Source organism: Pelmatolapia mariae, linkage group LG12 (genome assembly GCF_036321145.2).
Source record: "Pelmatolapia mariae isolate MD_Pm_ZW linkage group LG12, Pm_UMD_F_2, whole genome shotgun sequence".
NCBI lineage: Eukaryota > Metazoa > Chordata > Actinopteri > Cichliformes > Cichlidae > Pelmatolapia > Pelmatolapia mariae.
The window spans coordinates 18,664,054-18,679,551 of NC_086237.1; the positions used below are offsets into that span (position 1 = coordinate 18,664,054).

General features: G+C 40.3%; 1 protein-coding gene across 4 annotated transcripts in view; it reads left to right on the forward strand.

Annotated features, from left to right (window-relative positions):
- trpm3 (transient receptor potential cation channel, subfamily M, member 3) overlaps positions 1 to 15,498 on the forward strand; it is a 116,216-nt gene that overhangs the window by 67,593 nt on the left and 33,125 nt on the right. For all 4 annotated transcript variants that reach the window (XM_063490645.1, XM_063490647.1, XM_063490646.1 and 1 more), the window contains exons 7-9: positions 3,129 to 3,303; positions 3,646 to 3,769; positions 14,383 to 14,455. In XM_063490645.1, the coding sequence (XP_063346715.1) occupies positions 3,129 to 3,303; positions 3,646 to 3,769; positions 14,383 to 14,455 (372 nt within the window). The remainder of the gene's footprint in view (positions 1 to 3,128; positions 3,304 to 3,645; positions 3,770 to 14,382; positions 14,456 to 15,498) is intronic.

A 15,498-nucleotide genomic window follows, 5' to 3' on the forward strand; every position in this document is an offset into this window, starting at 1 on the left:
GTGCACACCACACACACACACACACACACACACACACACACACACACACATGTCTGGTTTGCTATCCTCGTGGGGACATCCCATTGACATAATGCTTTCCCTAGCCCCTTACCCTAACCCTAACCATTAAAAATAAATGCCTAACCCTAACCCTTACCCTAAACCTAACCATAACCTAATTGTAACCCTGACAGTAAAACCGCATTTTGAGTGTGAAAATTGCTTTCAACCCCGAGGGGACCTGGATTTTGGTCCCCACGGTGCAGAAAGTCCCCACCAGGATAGTAAAAGTCAGATTTTGGTCCCCACCAGGATAGTACGAACCCGTACACACACACACACACACACACACACACACACACACACACACACACACACACACACACACACACACACACACACACACACACACACAGATAACAGAAATTGGCATAAAAAAATCAAGAAGAATCAAATGCAACAAGGAAGCCATTAGTCTGCTCCTCTCTCTGCTCTATTGATGTATGGTCATGAGATGTGTTGTGGCACAGTGACGTTGTACCTCTTTGAAGTAGGCAAGGACCCGAAAATATTCTCTTTATGTAACTGTCCCTGTTGTAAGGCCACACAAGGCTGTGTGAGGCAAAGCGTGATGGTGGGTCGACTTCCGACTATGCACTTGCTCTTGTGTTTGCGAGAGTGTGTGCATGCCCCATGTGCGCATGCATTTGTATGTGCCTGTCTGCCTGCTTGTTTGAGAGACAGACCATGCTCTTTCCTCCGTGAATTATGCAGAGCAGGGTGAGGATGCTGGGCGGGCAGGATCAGGCAGTTACACAGCTTTTGAATTAGAAGGGTCTAAACAGCCGGCATAAAACACAACCGCATGGAGCAGAACGGGAGGGAGAGGATGAGACCGGAGTGGCAACTGAAAGAACTTTAGGAAGAGAGGATGTGAGACACAGCGAAGAGGAAGGGGGCTTGGGACGTGGACTGGACTTAGACCACTAAAAGGGGAAAGAATATAAGGGAGTAAGAGAGAATGAGACTCTGGGGTTTATAGGGTTTTATAGTGGTTTAAGGGGGGATGTTCTGTGGTCGACTATGAAATGGGGAGGAAACCATAAGCATTAAAGAGAGGAACAGACAAAAATTTCTCTGAGACTTTTGTGATATAACTTTGAAATTTACAAATTTAACTGCAGTTTTACAGTGTTCTCCCATATGTCTCACTGTATATAGAAAACACACCTGCAAATTATGAAATATTACCCTGAAAAGCCATGATTAAGAGACAAAGATCTCTGTTGTGAGAACAGGGATCACTGAAACACTTCCTCTGTTTCTTTCTCTCTCTCTCGCTCTCACACAAACACACACACACACACACACACACACACACACACACACACACACACACACACACACACACACACACTTTGCCTGTCTCTCTCTCTCTATGTGTGGCAAGGAACACAAAGCACTAAGTGGGATGGATATTTTTGGTTCAGCTGCTTTTTTGACAACTTCTCTCCCATGATTAGAAAGTGACACGAAAATAGTCATGTGGCATCACAAGTATTAAATTTAGAACAGTTTTTCCAATTATAGATCCAGGTTTACACAAGTAGTGAAGCCTATTTATTTTTAGATTTTTCCTCTGTTCAATACCCATCTTCTTTCCCTCTTTACTTTTTTGTCCTTTTTGAGGGCCAGGCAGTGCATCAGAGGCAACCATTTCTACCTTTTCTCATCTTCTTCTTCCTCTTTTGTGTTCTTCTGCCAGAGTATCTGTATTGTAGAGAAGTTTAGAAAATTGATTTTTAGATAGTTCCCCGATTCCTTTCAATAACTTTCATTTCTGGACTGCGACTGCTCGAGTATCAGGTCAAACATGGAGGTGTGTTACTGCACAGAGCTGAGACTGTGAAAATGAGGAACTGTCGGGGGCTTTTCATCCAGCTAAAGCTCAAAGCATAATATGGTGTGAATGTCTGCCATATTGGATTTCATAAAGAATTTAATTGAATTCAGTCTTATCAAACTGGGAACACATGATCTTCATACCAAATCACATAAAAGTTATAATATGGATTTTTGTTTTTTAAAAGCTTTTCACAGCCAAGCTGTCTAAGAAGTAAGGTTATATCCCAAAAAGACTTTTGTCCTCTGCCAGTGCCAAACTTGGTAGATCTATCTAATAGACTCCAAGTGGTTCTTTTAAATGGAGAATGCTCTTCACACACTAAGGTTAATTATGGAGTTCCACAGGGTTCCGTGCTGGGACCAGTTCTGATTACATTATACATGTTTCCTCTTTCCTCTAGGCATTATCGTTAGAAGGCATAGCATACATCTACACTGGTATTCAGATGATACCCAGCTTTATCTATTCATGAAGCCATATAATACACACCAATTAGTTAAACTACAGGAATGGTTTAAAGACAAAAAGACCCTATTTGAGGAAGCACAAAGAAATTGCAGCATGTGTTGGTATTAGCCTTAAAAAATAGTTCTGGTACCTGGCAATACTACCAGAGGTTCCAGGGCTGAGTCTTCATTGATATATGAGTCTTTTTTTCCTTTAAGCTTGACTCAGTGCAGTCCTTCTTTGGTTTCTGTCCCTTCCACAGTCACATTAACATCACCCTAAAAATAATTTTTTCCATTGTATTTTGTGAGATTTTGTTTTATTCAACTTCCATTGTGTTTTATGTGCTTTTGCAGCTTTTTTTCTATTTCTGGGTGTTTTCTGAAGTTGCAGTGCTTTTGACCTCTCAGGGTCACCGTACAGATTATCGTCAGGAAGCAAATCACATGGTTATTAGATTTTGAAACCATCGAAAAAGGAAACCAAACAGGAAGCGTGATCATATATCAAACATTGTTTTTATGTGCTGACACTAAACTGAATATATATATTGTTGCCTGAAGTTTTTTTTTTCTTGAAAGCCTCATTTAACTACCAAATCAGTGCTTACAGTGCTTTAACTATAATTATACTGTACATATTTAGATGGAGTTTATAGCTAAGCTGAACTGCTTGGCTGCCTATGGCTGCTTGTAGCTATATTTCTGTTTTGTTCTTCTATGCTTTCACTCTTTACCCTCCTGTTTCTCCTGCTGCCACTTGTTTTCACGTGTAGGTATCGGTCAGGGTGTGCCAGTGGTGGCACTGATCGTAGAAGGGGGCCCTAATGTGATCTCTATAGTGCTGGAGTACCTCAGGGACACTCCTCCAGTTCCTGTGGTGGTGTGCGACGGCAGTGGCAGAGCCTCTGACATCTTGGCCTTCGGACATAAATACTCAGAGGAGGGAGGGTATGCACTCACATGTACACATTTTACAGGAGTGGAACGCCAAGCATGAATAGTGTATGAAAATATTGGATGCACTGTAGCTGTCAAGGGATTGTTTTAGATCAAAATATCTTTCAATATTTATGTGAGTTTGTATGCAGAAACTTGGGGAAAAAATGAAACTTGCTTTAATAAAACACAAATGTGAGAATTCACATTTCAACAAAGACTCAAGAGATTTGGTAGTTAAGAGTTCCAGTCAGCCTTGGTTTAACCTTCTGATATAATTTGCCTGTTTTCCTGTCACTCTGGCCCTGTTCTTGATACTCTCTTTTCTTTTTCCACACCTTTCTGCCTCTGCAGCATAATTAATGAGTCTCTAAGAGACCAGTTGCTGGTGACCATTCAGAAGACTTTCACCTACAGCCGCTCACAGGCTCAACATCTGTTCATCATTCTCATGGAGTGCATGAAGAAGAAGGAACTGGTGAGTCACTCCTTCTCAAACACTCCTTATGCATTTGCACATATACATTGTGGTAAACACATTGATGCAGAGCTGCAAATGCATATGTGCAGATGGAGGAAATGCAAGCTGATGAGCAAAATATACATGATACATTAAAGCACAGGCAACCTGACACAGAAACACACAACATTCTGATACACTATTAAACAACTTATAACATAGTTATCACTATTCACCTCTATAAAGATGCCCCAAAATGAACAAATATGGATTTGTCTAATGAAATGTTTACATCATGAAACTGAAGCACTTATTTCTCCATCTTTTATGTATGTAAAACATGTAATGTCAAGTAGATGTAAATGTATTCAGATGACGTTCGGGACCAAATGGCCTTCACCTTGAGAATCTGTGCCCCTTTTTAATGCATTCCACAAGAACAAATGTCTTGTGAAGGAATGCAGTCACACACATCCTTTACTCCTGGGAAGGAGTCCCAGTCCCTGTGAGAGCAGTCACATGACGCAAAGGTCTTATTAATGCTGTTAAATACTGTCTGTGGAGTTGGAATGTCTATCTGTGTGTATCTGTATATAATTATGTCTACACATCTACTAATGAAAAGTCATTTGCACTGCTCACTTCTTTAGCAAAAACAGAGAAAATTAGCATAACTTTCTGAAATGTGTTAACAGTGAACATTATTGAATGTTCCTGAAAAACCCAACCTAAATGTTCCTAATTAAAAGAAATGACATCACTGGGCAGCCTATTACATACACTGCTATACCCAAGGACTCTGTAGTGGTCCAACTCAACTGTGCATCCTGTTCCTGAGAACATCACCTTAACTTTAAAAAGTTATGTTAAGCCAAAACTCACAAATAAACCAGAATGTTTTGTTAATAAATTGCATTTTTGAAATGTGTTCAAAAGACTGGATCATAAATGAGGAGGTCAGTAAAGCAAGGCAGCTGTTATAGTGTTGTGTTAGTTGTAGTTATATGTTTATGCTCTGTCTAATGTTTTCTGTTTTGTTTTTTTAGTTATGTCCAGTAAAAAACATTTTTAAAAAATCTGACATTTCATTCCTCAACATTTATTTCTAAAGCTATTTAAATCTTACTGAAGATGGACAGGTGATAGTTATTGTTCACACTAAGTAATTTCACTTCAGTTTTGTATTGAAATCAAATATTATACAGTACAGGGCAAAAGGCTTGAGCCACTGCTTATGTCTTTTTTCTTTTCTAGGAAAATGGGAAAATGGTGCAATGATTTATTGAAACATGTGCAAATTGTACAGTATACAATATAAAATTCTAATGAGATGGAAAATCGATATTTGGTATGAACGCTTTTATGCTTTAACACAGTGTATAATGTTATAAAATTGTATGTTATAGAGAGAAACCCATCAATTTCCTGTAAGTAAGCACTTGGTGACACATGACAAGGCAAACATAAATATCCCTATTTACAGTAATTTTATGGTGAATCATTTTAAGCTAACCTTCTACCCACTCACATATATGCAATTGTGGCAAGGCTTGCAGTTTTGCAGGTTTGATAAGACATGCTGCGAGTAAAAGTGTACCACAATGTTACACCCAATCTACATGCACTCCTGCACAACCTTACACTCACTTTACAACATAACACTGCAATATATTCACTCTGATACAAAAACACCCAGCAGCAGTACTAAGTCATTTGCTACTTGGTTGCTTTTGCCCCAATTTGCTTTAAACATAGTTCACTAGATGTTTTGTAAGGAAGGGAGTGTTTGCCAGATCAGTGATTTTTGGGACTGCTGGCTGATAGTGGCATTTTGCCTTTAAATTTGTAATCAGTATCATGCACACACACACACACTTTTCTTTACTTTAGTAAAATGCTTGAGCATGAATCCAACACATATTTTGTGATTCAGTCAGTGTAATAATTACATTAAGTCAAAATCTATAGATATAGTACATGCACACACATAGTATACATGTAGCATTTTTGCAGGCAGCTCAGCTTTGGTCATGGCTGTGCAGCGTGTAAGTGGATTGATTACACCCTCAATGGTGTTCCAGTGGCTGACTGATGCTCAAATTAATAGATCCTCTGAACATAGTATACAAAAGCAGAACAATGACATGTGAATCATTCAGCAGGAGCAACTGTAAGGCCCAGATAATCCAACGCAGCCTCTCTCTGAACTCACAAAACTGTTATAAAAATGGCATCTTTGCAGTGTTGTCAGTCCACAAGCAGGACAGTCATTGTGATCTCCACACTACTGGATGAGTTAAACATTATTTATATAGCAGCTGTCATTTCAACATATGCGCAGGTTAGTCCAGATCAAAGCACTTCACAGGTTATTGACAAACCAGTAATTAAAGCTCGAAACCAATCTAATAAAAGAAAGAAAGAAAATAAAAGCGCAAGAATAATTCATTTTATTTTCATTTAATTTCACAGAACTTTATTAATCCTGAAAGAAATTCATGCTCAGCTGCTCTCACACACAATAAAACAATCCCTCAATAAAAAAAAGATCATAAAGTGAATATAAAAATGTGAATTAAAGGATTTTAAGGTAAAAAATAAAAAATATATAACCAGAAATAATTGCATTCTAAAAAAAAATATAAATAAAATAAAATAAGTGAATTGAATGAGGTAAGTAATTTCTATAAACCACACTGAAAAGCCAGCATAAAGAGGTACTTTTTGTTTTTTAAAGACTTCCAGCTGCTCTCAGATCCTCTGGCACACTGGCTTGGGGCAAAAAATACACTAGAAGCTGTCTCGCTGAAGGTTTTTCTTCTGCACTTTGGAACAACTAAAGGACTTGTGCCAGAGGACATTAAGAGTCATACTGCTTCAGACTAAGTATACGAGCCATAAATACTGAAGCAATTCCACGAATTTCTTTAAACCAAGTTAAAGTATTTTAAAATAATACAGAAACTGACAGGCAACCAAAGTAAGGTCTTAAAGTGTTCTGTCTATAAACACTTGGCTGCAGAGTTTCTGAATCACCTGCAGTCAAGTTATAATAGCATTTGGGTTTAGCAGAACATTCCAGTCCTGTTTGATATACACACATCCATAAGTTTCTCTGTGTCACTTAGATAGAAAATATTTATGAGCTAATAAAAGGAAGATTAGGAAAGAGACCCTACACAAGATCTAAGTTATAGATTTTTGTTTCCTGCTTGTTGGCTTGGGGCAAGTCCAGGAGAATTCAATTTTTTGACTTGTTTCACTCTCTGAACTTAAGAACCTATAAATAAACATTTATTTTGGTTCACTTTTATCCAGCTTGAGCTTTAATGAGTTTGATGAATTGGTCGTCATCAGATGGAGGGGTAATAAACCTTCTGTGTAAACCTGTGTGTGTAACTGATGCATCTAAAACTAAACAGAAAGACATAATCATCTTTGGCTTGTAATCTTAACAGTGCAATTCAACATTTATTAAGGACATAAAAGTTTGATTAAAAAAGTTGACTTTTGTATTTCCCAGCAATTTGTGCATCTCTCATAAAAGTGTAGTTTTTGTAGCCCATCTGCCATACAGAGAGTATCAAAGGTGTTTTTTGGAAAGGAGAGAAATGGATATGGTTATCTCTCTGCTGTCTATTACCTTTCTGTTTCTCTTACTGAGATGATTTTACCACCCTCCTAACTTGCCAAACTAATAGGCATCACATGAGCTTCCCCTCCACCCGCGCTCACAGCATGTCTCTGCAGAATGCATTTCAGGCTGCATTTTTCAGCTGCTTTCTTCACGAGTATATGACAGAACAGATGCTTCCCTATTTCTGCCCAGCTGCCTATAAAGACATCATAATAGCTCACGTTTTACTTGCTGTAAACACTAACCTAAAGTGTATTTTTAGCTCTCCAGGCTTTTCTTCACCATGTGTTTTACAAATACAGTACAACTATTGTGTTGTGTGTTTTGAGCTCTGCCAAACACAACCGATCTGCAGCTCAGTAATATGCCTCCAGCTATACATCCAGCTTTCCCACTAACCTGCTGTTTATGTGATGCTTTGAGTATAGACTGAAAACTCTTAACTTTATTGTACCTTTAATAATGAGTTTTGACACCTCAGTATATATCAATAAAAAGGTGTTTTGACAACCATTAGAAGGGTCCAGGTTTTTCCAAGAGCAGCTACATAAGAAGAAACCACCCTCACTAACTTCTGATGATGCACACCCAGGTATTTGTTTGGTAAGCAGGCTTGAAATGTGATAGAAACCGTTCACTTTTCTAAGGAAATATTTGAAACTCAAATGTTCTTTTCTAGCCATATGCAAACTGCACAAAAACCACTCACTTGATAAAGATAGAAAGATAGAAAGCTGTGGTACATCTCTCCTTAAAGATCTGTCTGTATGTGAACTCTGCAGAACCACAAACTATTACAATTACTATTTACCAAGTGCACTAAGTATAATATAATGTGGTATTACGGTGATTATTCAGTACCCATAGAATTAGGTAGTATCCAACACCCACGGGAGTAGTCAGATCACACAACAAGCTTGTCGTCATATCCGAAGCAGTAGCGAGTTAATCCTGAGTCTTTGCACTGGTCTGAAAGGAGCAAGTGTGGAAGAGAAAGACAAAGAACAATTGTGAGTCTATATGGCTCTCTGCCAGAAGGCCTTTGCTTTGATTTTTGACTCTGTGGCAGAGACACCCAAGTAGAAAAGATCTAGACCGCAGGTGACTGGCTGTGTGTGTGTGTGTACTAAAGAGGTCTAGTGAAGAGAAACAGGAAGACCAAAGAAAGGCTGTGTCTTATTTTGTTTTACCTTATTTTCAGCATGTTGGTTTATTTATGTGGACAGTTTGTGCTTCAGTCATTTTCTTGTTGGCTCTCCTTTGTTTATTGCACTTAATGTTTTTTATACTGTATGAAGAGGACCTAAAGTACACACTTTTTCAAGCCATTTTTGCCACGCTGGAATGAAGACAAGGTAGTTTAGGGGTAAAGTTAATCGGTGACTAATATGCACCTTTTGAGTTAGATGTAAATTGCTCTCACATGAAATTTATTGCATACACTCACCAGCCGCTTCATTTAGTTGCGTCTTGTTTGTACTGGGTTGGATACCCTTTTGCTTTCAGACCTGTTTTCAATCTTCATGACATAGATTCAACAATCTGCTGGGAGGACTCCTTAGCGTGGACTCAACTCGAAAGTCCATCTCAACGTGGACTTTCTGGTCCACATTGAGATGATGGCATCTCACTGTTGCTGCAGATGTGAGATATGTAGAAGCCATTTGAATGCAGTGAACTCATTATCATGTTCAAGAGACCAGTTTAAAGTTTTTAGGGCCTTATAACATAGCACCTCATAATGCTAGAAGTAGCCATCAGAGGAAAGGTACAGTTTGGCCATAAAGGGATGCATGTGGTCAGCAACAACACTCAGGCTGACTGTGGTGTTTGAACAAAGCTCAGTTGGTACTAAGAAGCCAAAAGTATGCTGAGAAAATATCCCCCATACCCTGAGGCCACCAGCATCTGTCTGATCTATACAAGGCAGGATGGATCCCTGGTTTCATGTTTCCTGTTTCCATTTCCTGTTCTTAACTGACAGGAGAGGCACCTGTGTGGTCCTCTGCTACTGTGGGCCCTTCTTCACTTGTGCATTCCGATTCTGCATACCTTGGTTGTTGCAAGTGATCTTTGAGTGATCCTTGACTTCCTATCAGGTCAAAGCAGTCTGGCCATTATCTCTGACCTCTGATCAACATGGCAGTTTTGCTCAGAGAACATCTGCTCACTGGATATTTTCTCTTGCTCACACCCTTGTCTGTAAACCCTAGAGATGGAGGTGTGGGAAAATCCCAGTAGATCAGCAGTTTCTGAAACACTCAGGCCAGCCTATCTTGCACTAACAACCATACCATGTTCAAAGTCACTTAAATCATTCTTCCCATTCCAAACCTGAGTTTGAACTTCAGCAGGTTATTTTGACCATATCTATATGTCTACATGCATTAAACTGCTGGCATTGGCTGATTAGCTATTAGCATTAATGAGCAGTTGAACTGGTGTAGCTAATGAAGTTTGCTGGTGAGTGCATAATAAGTGCATTGACAGACGTCAAGCCATATCTCACTTTTTAACGTGTCTTGGTGAAGAACAAGAGTTAGGTAGGTGGGGGATCCTTAATATATATCACTGCAGCGTAGTTGCGTGAAAGGATTCACCTCAGACTTCCCAAATTTATCTTTATTGTAACTCACACTGCTGTTAGTGCTTTACAACCCACAGGCTTTTTAAAATGTCATTATTCTGTACAGAATAACTGGACAGAATTCATCTCTGCCTTTGAAATAAAATGAGGGTCAGGCCTGTCTGCTGGGTGGTTTTCTGGGGGACTTATTTCCTATAAGACTTAGAGACATTTGGGCTCGGTCAACATCTGTCCAGCATTTCAGATGAATTAGGAAGCCTTTCAGGCATTTATATTAAGCTAACAAATGCTCATCAGTTATAACCGCTATCACCTGTTTTCTCTTCCTCCCTGTCCTACTGCATGTAGCTGGTAAACTCTGAGAGAAACTGAAGCATAACCATAAATAACTGCAAAATGGCTCTCACTCTGTGCTGGGATAAAACAAGGGCACTTAAATGAGGGAAATACATAAAATGCTTTAATTTTTTATTTATGCATTTTTTTTCTCTTGTTGATCTTGGTTGATGATAAATATCTCACACCTGTGACCTTAGTGACATGAACACATGACAGGACATAGTGCTGAGCCAGCCGTAGAGTGGCGTTTCTTGCTTTTATGGCACCAACCAGAAGAGATTTAAGGCTGAAGCACAAAAAAGAGTTTATATTAAACTGCCAATTACATATTTTTTACTTATTATTGCTGTTCTGTATCATTAATCTTTTTATCATCAGTGTCATTATTTTCTTATATATTATATTAAATTCTCTATCAGATGAACATTATAATAATAATGTATACTTTATTGATCCCCATGGGGAAATTCCTCTCTGCATTTAACCCATTCACTCAGTGAAGCAGTGGGCAGCCACTGGGTGCCCGGGGAGCAGTGTGTAGGGACGGTACCTTGCTCAGGGGTACCTCAGGGTAGCCGTTCAGTGGATTCGAATCCCCAACCTTCCGATCATGGGGCCACCACTCTACCTACTGAGCTATCCCTGCCCTTAAAACCACCTGCCTTATAAAGTCTAGGTGAACCAACAGTGCTTTGGACAGCACATCCCACAGTAACATCCGCATGAATGACAGAACCCTGGGATTCCCAGCAGATCATTGCCTTGTAACGGGATGATAGGTCTAGACTTTGTGTGTCAGTTGGGTTAATGTTGTGTGATTGGTGTGATTACTGCACCCTCCACCCCAGCCCACTTGGCTGTCAGAGTATGTCCAAGCTTTGTATAAATAAAAGTAAAACCATCTTTGTTTCTTTAATTTGGATTAAATATTGAGGAGGAACCACCAGCCCACAATGTTCCTCCACAGTCCTGACAAGAGATACTAAGAAAGAGTAGGAGGCAAATGAGAGCAAACGAGCGACTTAAATAGACCATGAGAGAGAGGGAGAGAGCAAGTGGGAGGGAACATGGTAGGGACAGATGGAGGGAAAGAGGAGGGGATGTAGGGAGGGATGAGACAGGGGGAAAAATGGTTTGGGTATATAGCAAATGGGAAATGAGGTACGCAGAGAGTTTGAGGCACAAACAGAGGGAGACAATTCCTTGGTTCATTATCAGCAGGGCAGTTTATCAGTTTAAAATTTCATGAGTAGAGAAACTTATTTCCCTCGTTCCTCTGTTTCTCGCTGTACTGAAAGCTATTGGTTTATGGTTTCTCCCAGAAAGAAAGAAATATACATGTAAATAATTTATGCTTAAAATTCATCCAGATGAAACCATTAGCAGAGTTTTGTCAGACTTGAACTTTTACCATTGTTATTGCATGAGCCGCAGAAGATGATTTGGAAACCCGTGATTGTGTGTTTGGCCAGTGTCAGCAGGGTCTTTGCCTGTTAAATGAAGATGAATGTTTTGCAATCAGCTCGGCTCGCTGGAGTATGAAGAGCTGTTTTCTGATCCTCAGGGTATGCAGCATAGCACCTCTGAAGATGCAAGAATCCTGCCTGTTCTTCTTTAATTTCACATATCAATCTTCAATTTGCCAACACAACATCTCGCTCCTTCTGGCTTCCATTTGCTTCACGCACGCTTCCTCTTTCCTGCCGCCTTTTCTCTCAATCCCTGCCTCCACTTGTCTCCTTCTTCTTGTCATTAATGCGTCTTTTCTTAGTTCCTCTATTCTTGTCAAAAGACAGCTGGAATCCACAACAGATGGGTGAATTTATGCCTTGAGTGGAAGAGCAAAAATATTGAAACTGTGTCTACCACTGTGCTAAAGTTGTTTGCTCCCAGTAAGTACTCAAGAGCGTCTTTCAGTGTATGAGGTGAGAAAAAGGAAAAGCTGCCTGTTTACTTTCGCTCACATTTATTGATGACTCTCTGTGGGATTGCTGAGATTAAAGCAGCCTTGCATTGTCTCAGAGGATATGTAGCTCAGCTTCTGAGCAGCAGTTTCCCAGCCATAGCAGGTAGCTCATATGCGCGGGGTCACCTTGGGGATGTAATTGGAGGGAGTGACGAGGGATGAGGCAGTGGGCAAAGGATGAAGGGGCAGCATGCCAGTGAGAGGCTGCTGTAAGATTAGTGATTGACAAAAAGATGCTGGGTGGAAGAGAGAGCAGAAGCTATAATCATCGTTCATCTACCACACTATCTTTCATTGTAGTCCTGAAGGAATTTGACCAAGAGTCATGTGTGTGTGTGTCAGGGAGTGATTGTAGGGGAATTCTTCAACCCACTAATGATAACTACAGGGTATAATGGACAAAAAGCCAGATTGGTTGAAATTAGACACGCACCCAAACACACCCTTAACAGCTGTAGATCTAGCTGCCCTCTCTGTCTTCAGATATTCTTTCCCTTTTGTCAGTATGAGCAGTTATTTCTGTAAATCATGTTGTCAGAAGGTCACACATTTCACATACGCCATTTGACTTTTTCAAGCCTCTACACAGGAGCACAGATGAGACTAATCAGTCTCTTAAACGCAAAGTCATGCACGCACACTTGGAAAGACTTTAACATGGGATCTACAGATGGCTCCCTAAATGTGTTGTCAGTGTCTATTAGAGTGCAGGCAGTGAGTCTGGCATTGTGGCAAATGATGCTCAAGCCACTAGCCACACTATGAAAATGCACACAGGTGCACTGTAACTCCAGGAAGCGAATGAAATTACGCTCTGCACCAGCGACTGACTGGTATCATGAAGATCTCAATCGATACCTTCACATCTCATTACACTTCTATTTCACCTCCGGAAAGACCCCATGATTAGACGGGCACATGACCACCACATGCACGCACCTAAAAGCTACCCTGATTAGCAATTAGTTTTTGTTCAAATTAGCAAAGAGCCAATAAAAACAGATAATGTAAAATATCAATGTGGACTTGAATTACTTGTGTTCACTTAGCGTGAAAGCGGGAACGAGATATAGAGAGATAAAGAGGAGGGTTAGCCTACAACATTGCAGCATTGCCCAAGGGATGCAGCAGCAACAGCAGCAGCAAAGACTGCGGATTCCTGGAGCCCCACGAAATGAAGGCATTTGGGGTGGGGGTGGGGGTGGGGGTGTAGATGGGAAAGAAGATGTGCTGCGGGGAGGGAGGTGGGAGGAGATGGATGGCTGGTTGTAAGGGATTAGAGGAATAGCTCATCAAGCATTCAGAACACGGATTCTCTCATGCTCCCACAAGGTGCCTTTCACACATGCACACATATGAGCACGTGTGCCCACACGTTAACACCATTATGTGTGCGCTGTTGCTATTTATGACTTTAAAAAAAATCAAGAAAACCCACAGCATTTCTCAAATTACCCTCTCAGCTGACTTTAGCTCGCATCCATCGCACCATTTGTTCATTCTCACACATGATGTAAAATATGCAGCAAATAAAGATCTAAACTGGGCAGTGAGTAAAATATTCCCTTTAAGCCTAATCCGAAAAGTGTACGACACAGCGGAAAAAAAGACCAGAATGAACTGTGTTAGGGGAGAAAACCTGCAGTTCTTATTCATTTGAACCTCCTCCCTTTCGTGTTTTTACTCGTTCTCCTCAGTTGCCTCCTCAGCAAATCCCTTCATTCCCTCTTTCCAGTGAACAGGCTGCTTGTGGAGTTCTCTCTATAAGAGCCAAGAGAGAGGGGGACTACCGTACAGTACATGAGAGGATTTCGTCAGCTCTCCCCTTTTCCTCCACCGAGCACCTCAGCAGAAGTGTTTTTAGTGAAGCAGTTTAATCCAGCAAATAAGAGCACACACGATGTAGCTATATTACTTTCTTTATATGCTATGAGCATACATTAAGACATTTGCTCCAACAAGAATCAAATGACTCAAAACTAAAGCCGCTTTGCTTTCACAGGAAAAACCTCACCTCTCTTCCAGACGCTCTCGCTTTTCTGTCTCCTTGACTTTCTTCTGTGTGTGTGTGTGTGTGTCATTGTCTGGTCATTGTCTCACAGATAACAGTTTTCCGGATGGGATCGGAGGGTCATCAAGACATTGACCTTGCCATTCTCACTGCGTTACTCAAAGGTGAGTATGTTGGTACGTGTGTGTTTGGTGTTTGTTGAAGCATGAGTCCACAGTGAGTGACTTCAATTTCACTCCTCAAATGTTGTTATTTGGCAGTTCCTTTACATGAAAGGAAGATGATTGTTTCAGAAAGCGTTCCTTCCTCATACACTGTTCCAGTTAGTTGCTCAAATCACACAGGTTTCTGGGGTTACACCTCGTAGCTCTGGAATAAAACACAGAGAAATCTGTGCGTATTCTTCCATTTAGTATTTTTGATAAAAGCAAATTTTATATTATTTTATCAGTTGCTTTCGATCCAGTATAGAAGTGAGAAATGGGTAGACATTTTGTATTCGCTTATTGTCTAGTTTGCATCCAGCGGTTATAGATGACCGACTTTTCACCTTGCTAATTTTTTTTCTTTGTTAGTTTTTGTGGTAATTCCACTCAATGCTGGTTCGAGCTACACACTTGTTATACAGAGATGATGAAATATTGTTGTTAGGTGATCGTGTTCAGCTGCACGTTAACATAAATGTCTCATCAGCCAGTCACATGGCAGCAACGCAATGCCTTTTAGGTGTGTAGACAGAGTCAAGACGACCTGCTGAAGTTCAGCCTGAGCATCATAACAGGAAACAAAGGTTTAACATTTAAGTGACTTTGTGTCATGGTTGTCGGAAAGAGACGGGCTGGACTGAGTATTTCAGAAACTGGGATCCATTGCGATTTTCCCGTAAAACCATCTCTAGAGTTTTCAGAAAACTGTGCGAAAATATCTGGTGAGCTGAATTCCTCTGGGTGAAAATTCCCTGTTGATCCCAGAGATCAGAGCAGGATGGACCTACTGCTTCAAGCTGATTGGAAGCCAACAATAAATCACATAATGATTATACAGCCAATGTATACAGAAGAACACTTTAAAACTTAAGACACATCAAATCTGGTAGCAGATGGTTTTCCAGAAGCAGAAGACCAGGTGCCACTCCTGTCAGCTCAGAACATCAACAGTTACCCCAAAATTGGTCTATAGATATGACAAACTTTGCCTGTTATGTTGA